Here is a 25,401-nt window from a genome sequence, read left to right as displayed (position 1 = left end):
ATACATATATTTGTGTGTGTGTGTGTGTGTGTGTCTGTGTGTCTTAAGTAATTCTTAAAGTAGGCAAATGTTATTGAAAATGTATTTGAGAGTATTTGTATTAAAAGAAACTTAAAGAAAATGATGTATCCCTTTAAAGAAAAAATCTCTGTGTTAAAAAGGATGTTTATAAAAAAGAAAAAAATTCTGTAAGGGCAGGGATCTAAATGCAATACTGAAGTTTAAAACTTGTATGTCAAGAAGTCAGAGAAAAAGATGCATTAGAAAGTTTTGACTTAAAATGTGTTTTAAAAAAGTTTAGTATTTTTTTTTAAAAAGGGTGGAAAAAAGAGATTTTTTTCCCAGTAAGGTCAAAGAATTTGAAAGAATACAATGAATCCTGTTAATAAAAATGGTGACAATTATTATTTGGTGCAAATAGAAATACATACTATTTCCATAAGAAGGAAGATAAAGAAAGAATGGTTAAATAGATTTATTTTTTTCAAGGTGGAAAATATTTTTTTCCTTTGGGTATAACTTCTGCATTTTGTGCTTGTGATAAAAAATGAAACTTTGGGTTTGTTGATCAAAAAGATTTGTCGTTATAGAAATGGCGAGTTATATATTAATATTTAAAAGCAAAAAGTTGAGGTTGAAGTGTTTGTATCTTGTACTGTACTCTAAGCCGTGTGAGAAGTCAATGCGTTTTCCTACCCCCTTTTTTTATATCTCACACCCCCTTTTTCTCGCTCCTTTTCTTTCCTTAATTTCCTATTTCTATTTGTTTTTTCTTCATATTTTGTATAATAAAACATTTTTTAAAAAGGAAAGTGATATACTTTCACTTAGGAAAAAAATCAGAAATGCAGGGAAAGAAAAATTACATAGGACATAAAAATTTTTATTCTGAAATGATCTCTGGCCACAACAATTAATGTAACAAATATTCACTAAAACAGTCTTAACTCCTGTCATCAGCTATACAATACAGAAGTATCATACAACTGGCCACAAGAATTTGAATTAAAAAACCTCCTACAACATATTCAATGTGAAGTGGCTGTGACAGCAGCAGTGTCTCACATAAAAATTTTACATACATATATATATATATATATATATATATATACACAATACACATTCAGTCATTTTTCACATGTTTTCAGTACACAAGAGTTGCAGCATACCAATCACATGTCTAAATTGTTGCTCATTTTAAAGAAAGTGGAAAAAAGCAGCTATTGAGCTGAATGAATACATCTTTTTCATATTTTGCAACAAAGATGTAAATATCCCCAGAAACAATACCATTAACAAATATTTTTTAAAAAAATCTTACTCATAGCTTATCCAGTTGATAATGCTCAATTTTCATCATCTTAAACCCTTTTTTCCTGACATAATGTTTAACAGCTACTTCTGTTTGGGAAAATCCTTAGGAAAAATAGATGGATTCAAAAAATTCTGACATGTATTTAAAGGGTCTAATAATCCAGTTTGTTGCTATTTGAGTAGACATAATTCCTTGAACTTTGCCACTGCCCAATCCCTATGGATTTTCATGGCACCTGCTTCTGGTTTCACCCAAGACTCATTCCAATCAACAGAGACTACTTGGCAATAGTCATGAAGTGCTTTTAAAAAATAACAGTTAAAAAAAAGTCAGGAGTCCGTTCTGACCTCCTAACTAACCACAAGGTAAAAGTGGCATTAAATGCCTTGCACCCAAGTTGTAAAAATCCCTGGCCACATTTACTGAAGCCAGACACATAGAAAAAGGAATGCACTTTGGTTCATACCAAATGCCCTGGGATTAATTCTCACTATAAAATTAAACAGTTTGAGGTAATTTTCCCTTTATATAAATACAGTTGACTCTGTCTAGTGCTGTTATAACAGCCAACACAATATTGTTCTTAAAAAAAATCAATCAGATCTTATGATTTCAGCTAAGTAATATGTAACACCCTATTTAACCCCTGAATAAAAATGAAAATCTTTGCAACAGAGAAGTCTGTTCTCTAGTAAGTAGCATGATCGCCTTATGATATACATTAAGGCCTTGAAAATAGCAGGCAAAATCAACCAGAAACCTTTCCAATTTCTGTCCAGTTCATAAGCTGGATATGTAGAAAACCCAAGTAGTCTTCTAAAGCAATCATTAATTTATAATGGTGTTTCCAGAAGAGGTTTCTGGTGAATTATGATCACAGAGGCATATTAAAAAGAACTGTAGTACTTCAAAAATAGATTTCAATCGTACTACATAATACAGTATTCAGAGGGTTAAAGAGACAAAGTTGCATGCTCCATCACATGGTATTGTTTATAACAAAAGGCACATTGTTAATATCAAGGGCACAACTTTATCCTTCATGGTTCTTTTGCATATCTATTGCCCCCTGATTATTCCAACACATTGACAATGCAAATTATCCAACCCTCTCATGGTGCAAGAACTGAGTAAAATAAGACTGCAGCCAAAGATATGACATATTTGTGTTATTACTAAATCTTCAAAGATACTCTGCATTCTCAGACAATTGTAACATTTTATACTAAACAAAATTTTCAATCAATGCACCCAAACTAATTAAACCCCTTAGAAATAAAATCATGTCAAAGCAAGAGGCAACTTTTTCTTCTTCGTACTTCATTTCCTTTTCTCAGTTAAAAATAATGGTAGAGAAGAAACATGTAAGTCATTGAAAATGGCAGCCTCTAGTTGGCTAACTTTTTTTTAAAAAAAACCAACATGTGTTTTATTTTTAAAGCATATAGGAAGTTGTATTCTGATAAAAGCTTTTTAAAATAATTCTGCACATGGTATTGTGGCCAAAAAGTTTCCGGTAGAACAGTGAACATGGTCAATCATAAATGCAAATTGGCATTCTAAATCTCATGTATTTATAAGAGATTAAATTGGTGGATTCAACTCATGAGTCATTCATGAAAATTATGAACAATTTTTGTGAAATTTGTTAACATCTTCAGGTAAAAATGTAATAGACGCAACCATTTATTTAGCGCAATGATTGGGATTTTTTTTTATTATTGGGAGAAATATAGAAGTTTACCATCTTACACAGAAATATATTCCTGTGCTGATGAAACCCTCATCGGAGTAGAAATATCTTCATTAATTTCAGGACGCAGTTCTCTATGTATGACATTTTCATCTGGGAACTACCTTAGCTTTTAAGTAAATGGGAAAGTACAAATATAAGAACTCAATCTCAGCTTTTATGGGTCAGTTGAGACTACTATTAGAGCCACAGATTGCAATGAATTCTATGACAGATCATGAATGATCCTATTTTACTTTTACTAATATACACATTGCATAGCCACACACTATTGAAGCTGCATTTACATAAAAGGGAAATCAAATGTTAGGTGATTATTGAAGTTGTTAAAGATGAGTAAATAGAGTTTTCTAGCCAAAATTACTAATAGTGAGAAAAGGGCCTCTTTAGTTTCTCCTTCCCCCAATAGGATATATTTTTGGCAAACAGGTTTTTGTTTATTTCCTGAGAATTCTTCATTTTTCATTTATGCCAACTTTCAAAACATAAAAGCTCAGTAAAGCATGTTGCTTCTGTTTCTTTGTTTCGAATGAAAAATCTGCATAAAAAGAAAATAAATTGACCGGAAACTTTTTGACTTTCTGGGGACCATGTTTTAAGTTTTCAGCACTCTAATGAAAGTTGTCATTATACTAGCATCGACAGTCCTTTAAGCAGCCCTGTTCAAATACCGGTATTATCAATCTATATGCAACATCAATTTTAGCAACATTTGTTTCCTTTGAAAAACTATGTTGAAAAGGAAGTTGACATATTTTCTGAATCATATTCTATTCGTCCCAATATGGAAATCTCAATCTGGTAGTCATTACCCCGGCTGAATTGTTGAGAAAAAGGTTACATTGGTTAAAGCCTGGGGAAGGAGAGTAGGAGTAAGAGTACGAGTAGGAGTAAGGAGAGAGGGAAGAGTTGCCACCACTAGAATAGACCACTCACAAATTCTGCAGAGTTGCTATGCTTCAAGTGGAAAGACCAGCTTTTTTGTGATTAATCATATTCCACTGAGCCAGTAATAAATCATCCTAGCTTTTGGACAGCAGAAATGGTGAGATTTCACATTCTGAAGACCATTGATGTACTCCCTCTGCAAACTATCACTGACAAATCACCCTCCTTCTCATCTCCCATTCCTTTTATTTATTTATTCAACGCTAACACTGGATGTTTTCCTGTTTTTATTTTTTTAATTAGTAAATAGGTAATGACTAAAAAAAATTAGAAGGCAGGGTAAGTGAGAAGGCTGTGGTTTCTTTTAGTCATTCATACCTCTCTTCATCCATCTCACTTCTTTCTTAATGGTTTGACTTTTGAAACAGAGCATCCACGAGTATAAAGGACTCTAAATCTACTTCAGCCCATCAAAGGACAATTTCAGCTTTATCTGCCACTTGTAAAATTCATACTCCATAAGACTCCTGGATTATTGGGCAAGATATTGGGATAAGATTCCCATTCCCCTTATAATTTTCTATTGAGATGATTCTAATTGAAAGTCTCCAATGCTCCACTATGACAAAGTAGAAGCCTGTGAACAGTTCGCTGGGCAGCCTGAGAAAGTCCTTTTACTCAGGATATGTATGTAGTTGTGCAGATGAAGATGTGTATCAGTGGCTATATGAAAAGGATGTATTCAACAATAATTTATTTCTATATTTTAGAAATTGGGTATTTTATACTGAATTAAATAAATTTAATAATAACACAGAGGGAGTAGTTCTAGTTCATATAAGTAGTTTTATACTACATTCTAGTATATTCATTTATTTTTCTTGTCTGAAACATTTTTTGGAATGTGGCCTTTGATGTTCTACTCATAACTCAAGGCACCCTACACATGAAAGCCTGTATCTTGCTTTATATAAAATCTAATATTAATAGAATATAAAGAACATCTTGGCATTGCAAATTGTATTTTGATTTTCTGTCCATATAGACTTTTTAAATAGAGTAAATATATAACTCAGATATTACTTTCATTTCATTTTTAAGGTTCTTTTACTTCTTCATTTGCTCTAGAAATGTAAAGACATAAAAACTTGTTTTACCATTCAGCAGTTAGAAACGTTGAAAAGACTGAAGGAATAACTTTAAGAAAACTGAGGCATTTTCATTAATAGAATGTCTCATGTATCATCTTCATGAGGCAATTAATAAATTCAGATGTTGATGACATAGCTACAGAACACAATTTTACAGGAAACAATGAGATGGAATGGGTGTTTCCAGTAACATAACACTTGAAATGTTGAAGTAATAATGATACTATATACATGGAGATTTAAACACCACTATATACATTGGAAGGAAGTTGTCCCATTTTCCCAGAGTATGGAATTTTGCATATATGCCTGGAGGGGAAAGCTTTGCTCCTGATATTCCAAAAATGAAGACAACAGAATAATTTCAATTGCAAGTGATAGGAAGAAAGTAAGAAAGAACAAAATATGAATGTCATGCTTTTGCATTTTTAAAGTCCAGCACCAACTGCTATATGGAAATATTTTTAAATTTTTGACCAGCATTCTCTCCATCTTTTCCTCACGTTCCATTTGAAGTAAGTTTGTGGGGGAAATGGTTTTTGTTCTCACAGTGAAAATTTATGAATTCTGGGAACACACAACCACAGAATGCATTAATTGGACTATATTAGTTGTAAGCCAAGCCCAGGATTATTATTGTATAATAATCTGGTGAATAATATAATGAACACAGGACAAAACATGGTATGTTAGATCAGTCTTGGCAGGAAATAATCCAGTTGGTCTACATTGTTTCTGAAGCAAAATCAATGTTGCCTCTCCATCCCTTCATATCTGAACTTTAGTTTTAAGTATGGAATAGTATAAAATTAAACATAGATATTGGTCAGCACAAGATTTTAGTTTACAGTGACTAATCAACGTTGTCCTTTATTTGATGCAGCTCAGTATTCATAGCCTTAAGAAACTTTCATTAAATGAACTGCTTCATTTAATTTTGAGGCTTGCAATTATATAGTGGGAGGGGAAGGGAAGCTTTTGTCAAAACAGCTTTGTTTCTTGTATCAGTAACTCCAAAATATGGAAAAAAAACAGAAGAGCAGCAATACTACTTGGCTATCAAGCTGGTTAGCTTGGCAGTTGGCTTGGAGTCACATTCAAAACCTGTCTAACTTTATTTCCCCAGTACAATCTACTTCTCAGCATTGTAGGAGGTAAAGCTCAAGATGTTTTGCTTTTCCTTTTCCTATTGTTGACTTTTTTTTTTAATGGAAAGTTTGGAGAACATTGAAGTTGTTCCTATGATATATTTTCAGTGTTGAAATGCGTGAAATTAAGACAAGGTTTTACGCATTCATATCATATTAATCCGTACCTGTAAGTTGATAGTAATTTTGGATTGATAGTATTTTTGGATAAAAGATAGATCTCTTATGTCCAGGCTAAGCCCTCGGGATGCCCTGATCTACAACTCCTACAGTTCTTAGCCTGCATGACCACTGACACCTCCAAAGGGAATAGCTTGAGAAGCACAAGGCTGCTGCAGACATATATATCATTCCAACCCAAGGCAGACTCCTACAGCTACAGCAAGAGCATCATCAACATGCCCAGAAGTTCTGTGTCTCCCCTAATTATATTTTCTAAAATGTGTGCATGTATGTAGGGGTGTTTGCATATATACACACAAAACACACATATATGTGTGTGTTGAATGAAACTAGCATGCTGCAACGTGTGATTTTTTTAGATTTATCAATTTACAAGAATGTCAGTTTTTATAGCCCCATGGATTTATTTATTTTTCTTTTGGTAAAACAAAATTGTACAGGGAATTGAAATACTGTGCTTGGCTTGTGATCAGGCCATCCATGCAGGGGAAGGAGAAGGCAAGGCAAAGTTTTTGAGGGACTGGGGGATAGATAAGCATATTTCCCTAAGTTTGACTTTTTATATACATTGATGCCTTGTGGCTACCAAGAATCACATTGGCTGCAATCTGCTGACACAATTTATTCTGAAACATCCAAATGTTCCAACTGGCAGTTCTTAGAATATGTTACTGTTTTCTTCAGAACTTATTAGCTCTTCCCAATAATCCTTCTTGAAAACAGAGTTGCAAGAAATATCTTCCTATTCTTATTTGTCCCCTCCCATGTGGCTGTTCTCTTTTATCTATGGTGCCAACTGTGACTCAACCAGTCTGCCATAATTTCTGTGTTTCCTATTTAGGAGTAAGTCTAACTTAATTCAGGGGAACAACTTGAGTTGCAGTCTAAAGTATTTAAGCTCTTGACCTCTATTTTTTTTTTATTTTATCAGATTTTTATTATTTTTACAAATTCCATTAAGGAGTAGAAATTACTTCCAAATGAACAGATTCAGGACTGTTTTCTGAGGTTCATAAATATGCTGGATAGCACAATTTTATATATTTTATAAATGTTTAGTTTTACATTGGCCAAATAGTGGAATTTCATTTTTAATGTAAATATTGCATATTCACAAACTTTACATCAATTTCAATGTTTTTCTTCCTGGATATTTGACAAAGAATTGTTAAAGGAGTGTTATGAGCATGAAGTAAGCCCTTTGTGGATGTTCTATTAGAATATTTTAACAATTATTATGTGGCATTCTGTAAATAATCCATACTACAGACAGAACCACAAACAGTCATGCAAAACCTCACTTATAGCCCTGAATATTTTCTAGATCATTGCATGAAAATATGAAGAAATGCTTATAGGAATGGAACCTAGCTGCTATAACAAAAGCAATGATAAGAAAGTATTAAAATTCACTCCTAAGAAAAACCATGATAAGGAAAAGGAATTTACTCCTTTCCTCACCTAGCTAAAAATATCAAGCTAAGATAGTAACCAGTGGCCTGCCACTGACACACCGTTGTGCTATACTAATTCCACAATAAGGCTAATTGTTGTTTACAAGAGAAACATTTCATTTTAAAAAGTGTAAAAACTTAAAGCATTGTCCCCATGTTGTTTTTTATAAAATCAAAACAGTGCTTAACACATTTAAAGTAATCAATGAAAAAATACAAATGTTTAAAGGTATTGATCAAATAAAAATAGAAATTTGAGCTTCTTTTTCATGTGAATAAGGCTCAGCAACATAATTGCGCACTCTCTCTCTCTCTCTTTCTTTCTCTTAATCAGCATTAGATTATTCAAACCTCAGCTCACAAGCTTTGGCAACACTGTTCTCTGCTGAATATTCCCATTGGCGTCCGTCATCTGTGCCAGATTAGTCCTCAGTTTTGAAGCTGAGTTTGAAGTTGGAGGTAACTTGGAAATGGATGTGATAGCACCAGTGCTTTCCGTTATTCTTTTTGCTGAAGTCTTCTCCCCAGTTGGCGGCTTTGGCAAACGTCTCCTGAGCCATGGATGCCGTAAAGCCTGACTGGGTGTCATACGCAGCATTGGATCCCACTCTAAACACTGTTTCAAAAAGTCAAGGAAGAGCGGATCATCACATCCTTTCAATGCGCTCCCCCATTCTCGGCTCTCTGGGGGGGCACGCAATTTGCCCCGCCTGGAACGGCTACCGTTAAGCACAACAGAACCATCAGACAAGGTAGTAATGGAACAATATCGAGGGTAACCCTTGGAGCTCACAAAATTTTTTGCTCTTTTTGATGAATCCAGTAGCTTCTGGGAAGGCATGCCCAAGAGTTCTATCATACAAGCCAGCTGATCCCCTTCATCTTCTCCTGGTAAGAGAGGATAGCCTGTTAAGAGTTCAGCAAGAATGCAGCCCAGGCTCCACATGTCTATTGGCATCCCATATCGAGCACCAAGGATGACTTCAGGAGCACGGTAAAAACGTGATTGGATATATGTATAGACGCGCTGGTGCTCATAACAGCTAGAACCAAAATCAATCACTTTAATGCCACTCCTACCCTGTTGTTTTAACAGAATGTTTTCTGGTTTAAGGTCACAGTGAATTATTCTGTTTTTGTGCAAAGCATCCAAGCACTGCAAAATGGAGTGGGCAAATTTACGAACCAAAGGCAGGCTAAAGCCCTGAAATTTATTTTTCTTAATGAGCTCATAAAGGTTCATGCTCAGCAACTCAAATGTCATACATATATGGTTGCGGAATGTGAAGTTCTCCAGCATGTGTATAACATTCATGTTATTATCTTTGTCCTGTTTTTTAAGGTGCTCCAGAATTTTAATCTCTTCTGCAGCTTGGCGGTGAAAACGCTTCTCATTTCTCACCATCTTCAGAGCAACATGTTGATGCATCTTGTGATCATATGCCTTTACCACTTGTCCAAAACTTCCTTTTCCTATAACTTTAAGAACTTCATATCTGTAAGATATATGATCATGGGGTATTTGCACATAAGATCCCTGGTCATCATCATATCCACAATTGTCTGGACCACTAATGACACCTTGCCTTTTCTTTGCATTTGGACCCACAAAATATATTTCAGGGTAGCTGAAGATCTCATGATGCTCAAAGGCTGTTAGCTTTTGCATATATTGCTTCATTGCTTGCTCAGGAGTCATGGGAGTAGCTTTTATCTTTCCTGGCCCTTCGGTAGATTTCAAGTTGTAGCTCCCTTGACGCCTATGACAGCTCTCAAGTTGCCTATCTTGTACCATTGGCAGTCCTGATTTTGCTAGTGTTGCAAGCCCATTTGGTTGTGTGGATAGAACTGTCCTTTTGTTACTATTATCTTCAAAGAGCTGTTGGATCTGCCCATGACTGGTAACATGTAGATGCTCATTCATGGTGTGCTTATTTCCACCAACCTAAAATACAAAGCATGATTTTCTTATTAAAAAACTGCAGGCTGGTAATGGTTTCCAAAATTCTATGAAAAATCAAATTAAATTAATTCAGGACTTATATGTCTTGCATGTCCTTCTCTTTCCTAAACTGTACATTGAGACCACTAATGATCCAGATTACCAGTGGAATTCTTCTGCTGGAGCACAAGTGTCAAACTCACGGCATCATGTTGCCATCATGTAACATTTTGTGACATTTTTCTCCTTCGCGGAGCTGGGATGGACATGGCCTGCATGTGATGCATCTGGCCTGCAGGCCATTAGTTTGACACCTCTGTGCTAGAGGAAGACATCCCTGTGTGACCACTCAAAAGCTTCTTTAGGATCACAGAACACTCCAAAATAGTAATAGATACTACTTAGGGAGGAATTGTCTGCTGTACTGAAATTTTCATGGGAACTTCAAATAGTTCCCAATCTTTTTCATATTAATAAATTATAAATCTAGATCCAATCCATTATATCTTATGCACTGGCTTGACCTCCCAGGGTCCTTTCCTCATACTTGGCTATATAATATCACATTATTAGTAACTCATTGAAATCATTTATTATTTATTATTTCATTTATTATTTCAAATTAACTCTCATAAGTTCTGCAAAACTACTAAAGAAATATATAATTTTAATAATTAAAAGTGAACAATTTTCTTTTTGAAAGAAAATCACTGCACACATTTTAGTCCAGAAGTTTAAAATCAGGTTAGCTTACATCAAAATAACAGCACTCCAGCACACTCCTCCACTAAGATGGCTGCTGAAAGGTAAGGGAATTTTTCTCTCTTGCTGACAATCTCTTGATTTTGGAGCAGTTTTTGACAGCATTGTTTCCTGGATATGAATGGGAAGACTTAAGAATGACCCAAGACAATTTTAGGATGGCCATGGACCAGGAAGAAAAATCATGAAGACTGTAGTCCCCTATGGATGTGGCCACAAAGTCACCAATCACTTATTTATTTATTTCCTCTTGGCAGATTGTTCTCATAAGCAAACCTGGGTTAAATACACTTATTGAAGTTTTTGTTTGTTATGCTTTTTAATCTCTAAAAGTCAACTGGTTGCATGCAGATTTATTTTAACCCCCTGCTGGATTTTATTTGGAGGGGTTTTTTTTGTCTCATGACTTATAAGGAAATCTACTGGGTGTTTCTAGGTACTGAAGGTGCTTGGGCTTGATTTACATTTATATTGGACTTTCACTACAGGGATCTTGCATTTCCTTAACTTGTAAAAGGGTTTGAGATTATTTTTTAAGTCTTGGCTCAAAATATCAAAAAATATCCTCCCTGTTTTTCTATTTATATTTTCACTCTGAGGAATATTACTTCAACTTTCTATGCTCTCTGTCTCTGATGACTCCTTTCTCTGCTAACTTCCATGAGAGCAACAACATATCAGATTACAGACAAGGAAAACTGGCTGGCATTTGAAAAAAGACTGGTAACATACAAATCCAAATGGAAAGTTTGACAATATAATAATGGTTGCAAAAAAAATACCCAGTTGCAAGTAACTGTAGATGAAGCAGATTCACAAAAGAAATTTTATTTGGAAGTAGATTCAACGAAGACTAAAAGAAATATGTCTTTTACAGGCTTAGAACTGAGTGGATTGCACACAACTTCCTGTAGTTCAGGCCTGCAATCTTTTACAACAGCAGAAAACTGACTGGGTGGATAAGTGATAAAGATTGAAAGAGATTGGGGAATGGATTTATCATATTAACCTGGAAAACAATTTTATCTGGACTCCTTTGGGAAGACAGATCAATTTTGGAGAACAGAATTTATTTTTTTAACCAAACAACAATAAATAAGAGAGGGCATTAAGAAGAAAAATAGATATTTGATCTAGGACAAATTAGTGTTAATTGTTGGATTGATTTGGGATAGATAAGAACCTGTGGTGAATTTTCTACAAGTTGAATACAGTAAGTTTGTTAACAGAGGGTTTTGATATTTTACTCTTACCTTTTTTGTTGCTTTACCTGTTAACTATTTTTTCATAGGGTGATGACAAGCTAATAATTTGCAAACAAGTTTAAAATTTGGGGGACCTGTTTAGCAAGTGGTGGGAAATTCATATTTTTGCAATATACTATCAGTATTCAACTAGGGAGGATAATACCAGTATGTGTTTTTGATATTTTTTTTTACAATGCATCTTTTTTGTTTAATGTCTTATCTGTTTTGTTTTTTATTTTTATTTTTTTCTCTTTTGGAGTTGTATATTTGGTAATAGAATAAAAATTACATGGATAAAAGTATTCTAATTCCGTAACCTTCATTTTTAAAAATAACATTTACTTCTTTATATCCATTTTTGTCAATTCAATATTTCTTGCCATTTCTGAATTATTAATCTGATTTTCCTCAATTTAACTCTTCCAAATGGAACTGAAAATTTATTTTGTCAAGCTGTGTGAGAATTTGCAGAATAGTTCTGAAGAGGGACTAAAATCCTAATCTATAAAAATTAGATGGCCTATATATGGTTTTTTAAAAATCAAGGTGGTACTGTTCCATTGATATTTTATACATACATACATATATACATACATACATACATACATTTTTTCTCACACACACACACACATACACACTAAACAACCTGCATAATACCATAATATATACACCACACAGCCAAGAAGCCTATGAAAGGAACATGTGAAAAACAGCATCCAATAAATATTAGTTTGTAAATGTTTCAAATAACTCCCTATTTTTTCTCACTAAGGTTTTTTAAAAGCAGCACAACACCTGAAATCTTAGAAAGTAAAAGACAGTGTTATGCTGACACCATTTCATAAGGGCAAAATGGGGACTAGCTTCCAATGTGCCCAGACTGCCATATGAAACATAGAATCATATATTATGTGATGAATATATCACCATCCCCATGAACCTTGGCTGATAACTAATATAGATATAACTTACACAGCTGAGTTTATAAATTACCTGTAATCTCCTGGTTTACTTTTTCAGGACTCTCTTCTATGCCAAACTGTACCTCTATTATTACAAACATTAACTACCAACTGCTGTTTTTGAAACTTCCGTTATGTATATTTCACTTGCTAGCATGAACCTAAGTTCTACTAGAAGCTGCCGGAGGAGAGCTCTCATTCATAGGCAAAGTTCAATGCCACTATATATGGTGTTTGAAATAATCAGTGATTGGCAGTAGTGAAAAATGTATTATATTAGTCTGCTACCCATCAGCAAGCAGATTAATTTCAATGAAGTAAACTTCCCTAAAGGTATATTTTATTATGATTTCCAATACTGATACAAAGTTAGGATGTCTAGAATAATTTCTGTATTTACCAAGGATTAACAACTCTCAATTAGAAAGATTTAAAAAGTATCCTCATTCAAATGTTGTCAACATTTACTACTGCAATTGTAAAAATGGCTAGAGGAGAATTCTCTCTCTAAGCCAAAGACTGAGAAAACAATATGCTTTCATTCCATTCCTCACCCAAAACTTTCAGGACAGAAAACTTTGTGGTGCTGTACCAGTATCTTGTCTCTATTTAATAAAAATGCATAAACAGTCTAGGAAAACAATGTTTTACAATCTCAGGTATAAAAGTGATCTTATACATAGCAGCACCTCATTTTCAATATGCTCCTGATTAAATTTTCACAGTTGCATGTGACCACAAGGATTGTGTAGCATAGCAACTACTTGCACTATTGAAATATTACAGACTAGTGAGTTTATGTTATGGCCTGCTAGGAGACTAATTCATTCATTGTTGAATCCCTATTTATCATGCCAGACCGAGAAAGAGCTGGATCCTAGCAAATGCACAACAATCATTGCAATTATTTTTAAATTAACCAGTACATAATTCTTCTGTTAAATACTCTTCAAGTATATTCTCGAAATGATGGTCATCATTCTGAGAGCATTGGCTATAAAACAGTTTACATGCTAAATGATAGAATGGCTAAATAATCTTCGTACTCAGAAAAGCCCAGTAGTATAATTAAAGTTGGCCCATGCAATGTGCTTATATATAATGTATTTGAATTGATTAATTCTTAGTAAGTTCACAATATTCTTCTTTTATTATACAACCTAGATCTGTTAACAAAATCTATTGATTTCATTGCCACTCCAATGACATTAGCTGTTATTAAGATCATAAAATTACTGTCCACTTCAATCAGACACTGTCTGCTAACATATTGCCAGCTCAAAAATAGGGCTCCTGAGTATCGCTTAGGTACATACATAGATATAGTAATGTAATATGATTTTCCTTTTTCTCTCATTTACACATATAATTTCTTCCTTTGCAAACAGTGTTGCAAAATATTACACTTTAAAGGGAAGAACAGAACAATAATTTATCTTTCCATCTTCCATCTTATTCTTGCCATCTTCTGCCCTAATGTACTCTTAAACCACAGCCTGGATCACATACTTGTCCCATGGTGATAGTTTTTTTTTTGTAGAGTAAGAAATACAATGGGATATAAATTATGTAGCCAAGAGAAAGTCTGGAAAAATAAACAACTTCTCAAGTAAAACTTGTCGATGTTTAGCAGGAATGAAAATGAGAAATCTGTAGCTTTCCTGGGGTTGTTGAACATCAGGAGTAATCATTCTGGCTGGGGATGAGTATCAGCATCTGGAAGGGCATATTTTCCACATTCTTAACACACCGAATACTTGTTAGAGAGATATCTACCTCTTTAATCAAAGAGATGCCTCAATAAATATAGAGCACGAAGAATAAGCAGGGGCACTCTGCTGATTTGTCTGATTAAGATGCATTAATGCACAGATCTGAGCTTATATATGTAAGCTGTCATAGGAAGCCTGCTGAAACTATTCCTTTGTACAAAAGGTGCTGAAACTGAACTGGTCAGACTGTAAAATGCAGCAACTGCTCACTGTGTTATGATGCTTCTATATCCTTCCCAATCTTCAGAGCAAAACTAACTACCACCTTTCCTCCAAGAATAAGGCATACGAAGCAGCATAATTCAGAGGAAAGATGACCGACTGGCAAAGGGTACAGAGAGAAGGATCGAGATTTTTTAAGAGGTACCTTCTCCATAAGAGTTAGGGTATTGTTTTTTGCTTTTGTTTGTTTGGTGCAGGCACCCCCAACTTCAGGGCCATTGCCCTCTACTAGGCCGTGGTCTATTTGGAACTGGACCACATGAGTGGTGTGCAGCTCAACTTGTACGAATGGTGAGCCAGTGCATGTGCACACATGCAGCAAGTTTGAAAGAGAATGTTTGGGGGGGGGATCATATTATGAAGCACCATTTGGAAAACAAAAGTAAAATGGTGAAAGGGGTGCAGTATACATCTGTGATGAAGTTGCAATGGAATTACACTAAGCAGACCACCATTGTCCCCAGGAAAGGGAACAAGGAGCCATGGCTGCTTTCTAAGAATCTTCTAAAAACTCTATTTTGTTGGTTAACTGATTATTTTAAGGCATGGATAAGTATCCTGGGGCCCTCCGGATGAGGGGTAGTGTAGCCTCAGCTTGAAGGCCCAGAGGTTCCCACTCTTACTCAGCTTTGTACTTAAATGCCTGCTTTGAACAATAATTTAGAAATAAACATATATTTTCAGCTTTTATTAATCCAACCAGATAACATTATCAGTGCAAGTAAGTGTGCAGTTTATATATAGCAGCTTGCCCTGCCAGTGTTGGTGGGGATATGGTCCACAAAGAACAAAGCTATCAGAAAAACATTAACCCAATACAATTATGTTGCCTCCTACAATGAATAACATCACATAAACATATTAGATTAAGGCTAAGGAAATTTGGGTTTAAATTCCCACTCAACTACGAAGCTCACTGAGTGGCCCTTGGTGGGGCAGTTAACAGTTCTCATCCTAAGCAACCCTATAGAGCTATTGTGATGATAACAATGTATGTCACCTTGGAGGAAATGTACAATATAAATGATGATGATGTGGATGACGACAATTAATATGGATTGGATGCAAATTTAGGCAGTTGCAATGAGGCAATGAAGGTGAACTTCCATGTCCCTTCCTTCCAATAGAGAGCCTGAGGCAGTCCATCGAAAGTTGTACTTGGGTCAATTTTGGAGAATCCCCTACATCACTACTGCCTTTCCAATTCATCGCTGTTCCCCAAACCCTATGTACCATTTTCAGGGATGGGAGGGGGGCCATGGGAAGGAGAAGGTAAATAGTTCCTTTTTACCAGCCTTTTCATCATACAGCTAAGTTTGGATTCAATAAGATCTGTAATAATTACCACCACCAGTAAGTGGTTTAAATGAATGTAGACTAAGTGATGTTACGTAATTTAATTTACAAATAGTGTAGCCCATATTTATTGTCCTTTTGCCTTAATATCTTGGATTTAGTATGTCTCAGAATTAGGTGCATTTATTCAATGTGCTAAGATTGTAACAAATTGTGGTTTAGCATAATTGTAAACTTAGTGACTGTGACTTGACATACGTTGTAGCAGAGTTTCAAATGACGTGGATTAGCATAAGCAAACCAATCATTATGACTTGTAAACCACAATACAGGTAGTCCTCAACTTACGATCACAACTGAGCCAAAATTTAAGCTGCTAAGTGAGAAATTTGTTAAGTGAGTTTTGCTCCATTTTATGACTTTTTTTTTTGGCCACATTTATTAAGTGAATCACTGCAGTTGTTAAATTAGTAACAGGGTTGTTGTTAAGTGAATCTGGTTTCCTCATTGACTTTGCTTGTCAAAAGTTCATAAAAGTTGATCGCATGACCATGGGACACTGCAACCATCATAAACATAAGTCAGTTTTCAAGCATCTGAAAGTAAATCACATGACCATGCAGATGCTCAACAGTCATAAGTGTGAAAATTGGTCATATGTCATTTTTTTCAGTACCATTGTAATTTCTAACCATCACTAAGCAGACTGTTGCAAGTTGAGGACTGCCTGTATATGGTTTGGTGATTTGTGTGAACTCAGGCAGTTATGATTTATTCAGTTAACAAGGGTAAAAGAAACAATGGTATAAGGTAGTGTTTGTATATAAACAATGCAAGGAAGGTTGTTTTTATTGTCATACTTGATTATGCATAATTGGACTTTTTTACCATATATAAAGAGCAATCAGTAATAATTGGATTTTAAAAATTAATCTGATTCCTTTTAAAATAAAATTAAAAATGGAATTCATTATAATAGGGTAATAAACTGTGTAATACGAGAAACAAAATTAATATAATTGAATTTTATATTATACAAAGAAAAACACTAAACACATTTCTTTTTGTCTAACAGGGTAAGCAAAACATTTTGTGTATGAAGGAGTCCATGCCAGAACAGCTGTTTTTGGGTGGATTGATCAAGAATTGAAAGTGCATGTTTCCATGCAGAGACAATAATGGAAACTGTTTTGCTTAAGCGAAGAGCAGTGGCTTAAGGAGCAAGGAAAATGCCCATGATATGGATGGCTTTGAAAGGAAGGAATAAGGGGAAGGACAGCACTGGGAAGACCAGGAGTGGAGACAGAGGGATTTATCAGACTGGGTTATGAGCAATGGGAGCTGAGAGAAAAGAAAGTGTAGGGAAGTAGAGTGGCAGTCAGCCCAACAGGATAGGCTGTGTTGGGACACTGGCAGAAATAGAGGAGAAGATGCTGGGAAGATTGGGAAAAGGCAACTGGTTGAGGATATACAATGCAGCTGAGGAGAGGGAATGAAGGTCTTAGGAAAATTGGAGGCAGGTGGAGTAGTAGAACAGTCCAGGGACAGCAATAGGAGTAATGAAGGAGGGGAGGAAAGGAAAGAAAGAATGCAATAGGAAGGTGATGGGTAGCGGGCTATACCATCCTGGGAGCTGCTGAAGGGAAGCGGGGGACATCTACCAGCCTTGTCCCATTTGCCTGACTAACTCAGAACAACCAAAGCTTTCAGAACTTGGGGAATCCGGAGTGGCCTGTCAAACAATTTGTCAGAATCCCTGGAATGAACTGGTTTGTTCCAGCTCACGTCCCAAGTGTTTGTCCACTTTCAGTCTCTACAGACCAAATGCGGAGCAGGTAATCAAGTTAAATTTTTTATGTCACAGGGGGAAAAAACCCAATGGGCGGGAAGGAATAAAATAACTTCAGTGTTTAGGTATAGTAACTTATTTTCAATAAATAAATAAATGATTTATGATCATGTCTTATTCTCCCTTCAGATGAGTAATTGGATACAGGCACTAAGGCCTACTGGAAACAGAATGTCACAAAATATTGAATGGGATAGGAAAAAAATGGGAAGGAAAAGGAATGGGGAATCCCTGAAAAGAACAGTTGATGCAAAGGGGAAAACTAAATAGGAATAAAATGATGTCAAAATTCTATCTGATATATAGATTAGGATCTCCTATTCAACCAAATGACAATAAAGTTATATTAGGATAATCTATTATTGTAGATATTCTTGTGTACATCCACTTTATATCTTCTAATGACAGCTTCATAAGAGTTTTCAGTTCTCAGATTGTGAATGTAACTGCTAGTCAAATGAAAAGCATTCACATTTTTTCCCAAGGAAAAATATTATGTGGCTTATTTCCACTACTCCCTGCCTCTAAAAAATTCTGGGCAATTGTTATAGCTTAATTATGTGCATATTCACTTGGAAATAAATCCCACATTGAACAACAGATATTCTGAATAAATGAGGATTGCAGTTTTAATCCTAAACAGTACTGCTTATTATGCTTGCTTTTATAGAAAAAGAAAGATTGTTACAATTGCTATCCAGGATCTGCTCTGTTCTGTGTTTCCAAGAAGGCATAACTCTTCAATGATAATATAATAAATGTGAATGATCTAAATCCAGAAGTTTTGGATTGTGTTTTTAGGTTGTATAGAAGTGTAATTTAATTGCAATCTGCTGTATTTATGTTGTTATAGTAACAGGCAATTACATATTCTATTTCAAAAACACTTTTATATAAGAAAACTATTGTTACCTGCATATATTTTAAAATAAATTAATCATTGTTTTGAATCATGTTTTCAATAAAATTAAAACATGATCTGGTAATGCTGAAACTTTCCTAGTACAAGCATACTGTAAATGATTTAAAAGATGATGAAGAGACTGATATGTGCTTAGACTGAATAATGTTAAGTTTTATTGTGATTGGGATGGTTTGGGCCGATGTAAAAATCCATTTTCTATAATTAGTAAAACAGAATTTCTTTCTTTCTCTCCCTCCCCCCTCTAATATTGACAAGTAGAAGAGAGAATACAGGGGAAGTCATTACTTGAGTACAGTAAGTGCAGCAGAACCTAAGGATTTTGTTTTGGGGCAGCTATTGAAAACCTGATTCACATAAATGTTCACAGGACTCAGCTAGATGAATCAGTGATCAGACTCAGTTTCAGACAACACCCTATGTAAACAAATAGATGCTGAATGACATTTTTGTGTGATTGTACCAAAAGCAGTGGAGAAGAAAGAGATAATGACCCACCCTACTGGTTTACAATCTTAATAAAGATTTAACTTGATTTTAATGATCCAATTTAAATGAACCCCAACTACCAGAGACCAAAGATAGGATTCTTCCCACTGGATCAAAGTAGTTAGGAAAAAAGAGCTGAATTAGAAATGAATGCCATGAAGTATAGCAACAAAGAAATAGAAGAATTTGAAACTTGATGAGCTACTCAGTGAAGTACGTTGAAGTTACATTGTAATGGAGATGTGTTAAGGTCTGGATAGAAGCTGTGTAGCCTGAGTTCACTCCATTTGTAATGGCCAGCTCTTACTATACAGTACGTACACTTCCACGCACATACTCACTTGAGCATCTGAAAAAATCTTCCATTGTGTCTTCAAACTCCCAAAGAGTCTTATGTTAGGAAACAAATCAAGGAAGCACCTATTCCACTAAAAGGACGAAACTCACTAAGTTACTTTTATATAAGGGGAAGTCTGTGTCTCGTAGTCTATTTCCTTGTAATATCAGCCTTTTCAAATGTGCATATCTTGGGCAAATATATACTGTATCAACATGGTCAAATTATTATGTAAGATGAGCTAGACATATTGAAAAGAGGTGAGAATAGCTCAGAAAAATTCTCACAGAAAACTTTGATAATAGGATTCTGACAGTTAAGAAAACTGGGGAAAATCAAGAACAAGTTCATGTTTACATGTTGTTTATTTATTTTTAATTAATAATCAATGCCTACCTGATTTAGCTTATAATTAGCTATGCAGTGGTTATCATTGGATTAATGCAATAGGTATATATCTTGATCATGCACATTTTAAAGTATTTTTGTTAGATTGATATCGTGTTTTTTATCCAGGAGCTTATGGTAGCATATGTAGCTTTCCTGCCTTCTATTTCCCCCCCTTGCAACACCACATAGGGTGTGTTTTGAATCAACTGAGGATGGTTTTGAATCAACGTCTCCCCATTGCCAATCCAACAGCACATTGCTTGTCATACACTTATACATTTACATCTACTTATGTATACATAACATAGTAATATGTCTGATGAGACAGCATTTCTTAATTACCTGTAGCAACCTCATGACATAAGTGCAATTCCTGTTGAGTATGTGCACAGTAATATTAATAGATTCTAAAGCTGATAACAAAAACCACGGGAGCATATGAAATGAGTGCAGCGATAAATATAGGAATTCATATAGTTTTTCTCTTGTTGTAACCACCTCTTAATACATGTTTTACTAAATACAAGTTTTACTAGATTAATTCTGCTACTGATTTTTAGGATAAGTGTTCAATACAAAGCATATGAGCTAATAAAAAGAGAGTCCCAGACAGAGCAAATTGTTTGTCCTCTTCCCACATCAACAACCAGTTTTCCCTGCATATTGGAGAAAAGGAGCCTTTCAGGTAAACGGAAATGCTTTTTGTAAATAAGTGTGATTCTTAAAATCTTATGGTATTTTAGGAGTAATGGTTTTAGTGATAATTAAGAATATGTAACTGCCTTCCAATTCCGTCCAGTTAGATTTGTCCAGGTATAAGCATCTATAAGGTCCAGTTGGATCTATAAGTATTCTCAAAAAAGAAACTTATTTGAATTAAATGTATATGATTTTTTCATATAAAGTGCAAATTATGTTTTTTTTTCAAGTTCAGATCTGGTGTTAAATACTGTCCTCCAAGCTATCTATTTATTCAAGTCTATTCTTCTTCAGTACCTCAAATAGAGCATTATACCTAGGTAAGTCCATCTCTAGCAGTAGAATGGCAATGAATGGAGTGAGAAGCCTTTAAATAATACCACCAAGAGACATCTGATATCTAGTTAGATTGTAAGAGTCACTCAGCTCTCCATTAAATGCCTCTCCACTTGTACCCCATTCTTCTGAGTTACTCTGATAATTAAGGGAACACTTTAAATTTTTTACTTTGATGAAAAAGCACTCTTAATCACAAAATGAAGTGATTTTTATAGTCTTTTTTTTTTAAAAAAAACGCACTAATCACGCAACAGACTGAACAGAAATGTTGAACACCTTATTATTAAAGAAAAAAAGTGGGTGGTATGTATCTTCCTCAATCTTGGGTCCTCTGGCTGTGTGTCTCTTATGCATGTATGTATGTATATATCCCACATAGGTGCTATAACCATATATGCTTTTGTTGGTTACAAGGACCTATTGTCCAGGCATGGCAACTTTATCATTTTGTTTTGTTTCATTTCCACAGAGCTCAATTTGCATTAGCCTTCCAATATCAATAACCCAGAGACTTATTTCTCATTTGGGAAGCATGAACAGCAGTTCCTATATATGACCCTCCCTGTTTTTTCCCAGGGAGGCAGGCAGGGAACTCCATATTTACATCCTCATACAACAACATGGAACTACCACAATTGCACTTCATCGACTTCCCTCACCTAATTTGCACATTACTTTCATGGCAGAAAATTCCTAAGTGGCTCTAAAAGTTGCCTTTCCTTCTCCTTAGCCCAAATACCTGCTGAAACCAGACCGGGAACAGGACCAGGACCTGTTGAGACATGCCAGGGATGATAATTAAGAGGTCTTCTCCATAACCAGCTGGTTTGGCTTTCGCTGGCTCATTCACAGATCCTAACTCAGACAGGCTGGCTGACTGCACCTAGCACATTTATTGCTATTAATGCCCGGGAGAGGAGGAGCAATTGAGGTGGGATGGCAAAGACGGGGGACGGAAGGGGGCTTAAGGGGCCGGCATAGGATTTTGAGCCGAGGAGGGCGGAGCTGCAGAAATGGGAGGGGGTTAAGAGATAATCCACATCTCCTCGCAAAGCCATACGGTTCTCCAACCCCCCCACCCCTCCCTTGACCCTCAGTCTCACCGTGTGTGCTGCGTTGCTGGACTTCAGCGGCGGCAAAGCGATCGGGGACGGCGGTCCGGTCCCAGCACCCGTCCGGGAAGTCCCTCCAGCGCCGATCCCCGGGGAAGGCTGGAACTGGCGGCTACTTTCTCCTCCTCCCCTGCTCCCTGCCGAGGGAGGCAAAAGACACCAGCTGAAAACGACGGGGGACCGAGCAGGATCCGGATCGAAGACAAGGGGGAGAGGAAATGAAAAAGGGGGCCCGAAGTTGTCCCTTCCCCTCTTGTTCCTCCGGCTGCCATCGCAATATTGTCTGAGGGATCAGCAGGGGTTGATCCCAAACCAGGCATCGAAGCGCGGGGGGAGGGGGGAAAACACATCAAGTGTGTCCATAAGGAGGGGGGGGGGGGGAGACGTTCCCTCATTAACCCAGCTAAACCTTCCACAAATGCTTAACCCCCCCAGCATTTAAGAGCGTCAAAGGGAAATCCAATGTGGCCGCAAATGGAGGAGTTTTGCAGTAGTCCTCCAAGCTAGCCGGCCCGCTGCCTTGCTCCGCTCCCCCAGCCACGACCCCCTGCTAGACCATTTCTACACAAAACCAGTGCAAGAAGCGCTTCTCTCCGGCACGTTTGCCTAAACTTGCCTTGTTCTCACGCCGAAAAGCTTGTCAACCGCTAGTAGCTCCAGGAATCTCCCTCCGGGAGATTTTAAAACGGGGGTTCAAAGGGAGGCTGCCCGCTTTGGCAAGAGGGCCTTCAGTCCGGGAGGGGGGCGATCTTTCTTTCACCCAGATGCGCGCGCCCGCGCTCTCCCACCCCTCCTCGGACTCGGCCACTCCGGCCTTGGGATAGGAGGAGGGGACCGGGGCATCCCCGGGAGAAAGGCGGCAAGGAGGCGAATCCGCTTCGGTTGTGGCCAGCTGCTTCCCTACTTACCGGCTGGGCAAGCGGCGGCGGCCGAGGCGGCCCCACCGGCACTAGCACCAGCGACACTGGCAGACGGTTTCCTGGTGGTTAACATGGCCGCTGACGGGGAGGGAAAGAGGAATGCATTTCAGGGCTGCCGTGACTTCTCCGGATTGTCGCTGCCTCTGTAGTTCGGCCTCCGCGATCGGCGGTCCCCACCGTCTTCCCGAAGGCAGCAGCCGTCTTCCAGAAAAGAGCAGCTACACCGGGCAGCCGCACGTTCCTCCGTGGCATCCGTCGCCGCCGAGCCCGGGCCCGCCGGGCAACAGCTATTCTCGATCCCAGCCCCCGCCGCCACCGCCTCTTCCTCGTCTTCCTTCTCCAGCGGTTCCAGAGACGACGGCGGCAGCAGCAGCAGGAACGCCGCCGCCGTCCCCCGCCCGAAACACATCACCTCGCCAGTTTACAGGATCCCCGGTCTCTCACGTTAAACAACTGTGTGGTGGTGAAAGAACAGAAAACAGCCCCTCCACCCACCCACCCCCTCACGCATCCACCCACCCACCTCCTCGTCCTTCCCTCCCTCGGAGAGACGGGCACAGTGACCGCCGGCCTCTCCCCCTCCTCGCTCTCCTTTGGCCCTCTCCGCCCACGCCGTCGCGCAAGCCCTTTCAGACGCCTCAGCGCGCCCACGACACTTTCGCTTTCCAAAAAACGGGCTCGAGGCTCCGCCAGAACCAGTCTCCGCCCCACAGCGCAGCCGCCCGGCAGCCTGTCTGGGCCCTCCTCCTTCCCACCGAGGACTGCAGCTGTCCTCCGCTTGAAAGAGGAGCAGAAGTGACCGTTCCCTCCTCATCCTCTGCAAAGCGGGAGGGGAGCGAGGAAGAGTCTAGGAGCGCAGGCACTGCAATGGCGGTGTTTGGCGGTCCTTTCACCACCAGCCCACCCGGACAGAGTTCAGATGGCCGGCTCATGTTTAATGCACAAGCGGAGGCTATCCCCGCCGAGGGTCAATATGTCGGAAATCTCAGCCTATTCTGTCTCTAGTCTAGTTTCAGGGCCTTTAGTGCAAATAGATCTTTGTCATCAGCTATGTTCTCTGTTGGTGGGACATAACAATTTCCAGCTTCTTTCAGAAAATGCTCCACTGGCATTCTTGCAAAGGTAAACCTTCCTTTTTTAGAGAGAGAACACCCAGGAAAAGAAAAGAATAAGAAAGTAATGAAAGAGAATACAGATGACGCTAAGAAGGAAAGCAATGGAATGCTCTCAGGTTATGAGCGACAGTTGCCATAAACCCTATTGGGGTATTGTAAGTATTTAAGAAGCATGGGAGGTATAGCTGAAAACATCTGGAAAACATTAAGCCAACAATCCCCATTTAAGGAGAAACAACTGAAAGTGCTTTAAGTGAAGGCTAAGAAACACTGACCAGGAGAACATATTTGAAAGACAATGTGTTTGTACTGCTGTTTTTCCGGTGATAAGAAATTCTTAGAAAAAAATGGAACTTCTCTTCCAAAATCACTAATCTCACTACTGTATGTCCTTAATGTTCCTTTTTAAAAAAAACAAACAGCTATGATGAAAACAAACATCTTTTGGTGCTGATAAACTTATTATCTCTATGGTTGAAACAAACTCCTCCTCCTTAGAAAGCAAGGAGCAAAAAACACTCATTTTGACTTGTGGCTTCTGTGTCTTGCTGACTGCAGATATTTGTGTACACTGGGAGGGGAAGGAAGATAATATTAGAATTTAGTTACAGTACAATTTGTAATGAGAGGTTTTCTCTTTTGAAGAAGAGAGCAAGGGAGTGTCAACATATAAGTTTTGTTTCTATAGCATAATCCAATTTCTACAGTGCAGTACAGTGCAGGATTAAATGTGCAGAGTGATCATTTATGCTATCAAACGTGTGTGTGTGTTTCAAACCAATTGATAACAGCTGTGGGAGTAGTCAATGTAGGGTCAGGATTCCAATATCAGAGGGTAACAAATGTGTGCTGAATTAACTTCTCAAATGAGAGAAACAGCTGTCTGACCCAGATATGTAGGGCCAATACATGAATAGGATTCTTGAAGAAATAAAAAATTCCAACTTTATATTTTTATTAATGAAGTTTTATCACTGTATAATTTGTCAAAATATTAACAAAGTTCATATGCATAAAAACAGTTCTCACTGAACTTAATATGCTTTCACAATTTCTTTCAAAAAGAAAGATAGAGTCTTGTGGTTCTTGTATTTACTCAGTTGGACGAAAAATGTATATGAATATTCTGATTTT

The 25,401-nt window shown here is 37.3% G+C and overlaps 1 protein-coding gene across 3 annotated transcripts; it reads right to left on the bottom strand.

Annotated features, from left to right (window-relative positions):
- Positions 1-862: 862 nt before the first annotated feature.
- Positions 863-23,835, bottom strand: DYRK2 (dual specificity tyrosine phosphorylation regulated kinase 2). 3 transcript variants are annotated; one of them, XR_015750050.1, is made up of 4 exons: positions 23,141-23,835; positions 22,224-22,369; positions 2,758-9,837; positions 863-2,701 (listed from the first exon to the last, which is right to left on the bottom strand). XR_015750050.1 is itself a non-coding variant. In XM_026667769.2 (3 exons), the coding sequence occupies exons 1-3, from the start codon at positions 23,223-23,225 to the stop codon at positions 8,245-8,247; spliced, it is 1,824 nt and encodes a 607-aa protein (XP_026523554.1). In that variant the 5' UTR covers positions 23,226-23,835; the 3' UTR covers positions 863-8,244. The 3 variants fall into 3 exon arrangements, 2 of the variants coding, with proteins under 2 accessions (XP_026523554.1, XP_087824098.1); XM_026667769.2 differs by having other exon boundaries at positions 863-9,837; XM_087967972.1 differs by having other exon boundaries at positions 863-9,837; positions 22,224-22,362; positions 23,137-23,632.
- Positions 23,836-25,401: the final 1,566 nt, after the last annotated feature.

This window comes from Notechis scutatus, chromosome 6 (assembly GCF_049901735.1).
Source record: "Notechis scutatus isolate UNSWTSFEM ecotype Mainland chromosome 6, rNotScu1.2, whole genome shotgun sequence".
In the NCBI taxonomy this organism is placed as follows: Eukaryota; Metazoa; Chordata; class Lepidosauria; order Squamata; family Elapidae; genus Notechis; species Notechis scutatus.
The sequence above is the reverse complement of the archived record's forward strand: the minus strand, read 5'-3'. Positions and strand labels throughout refer to the sequence as shown.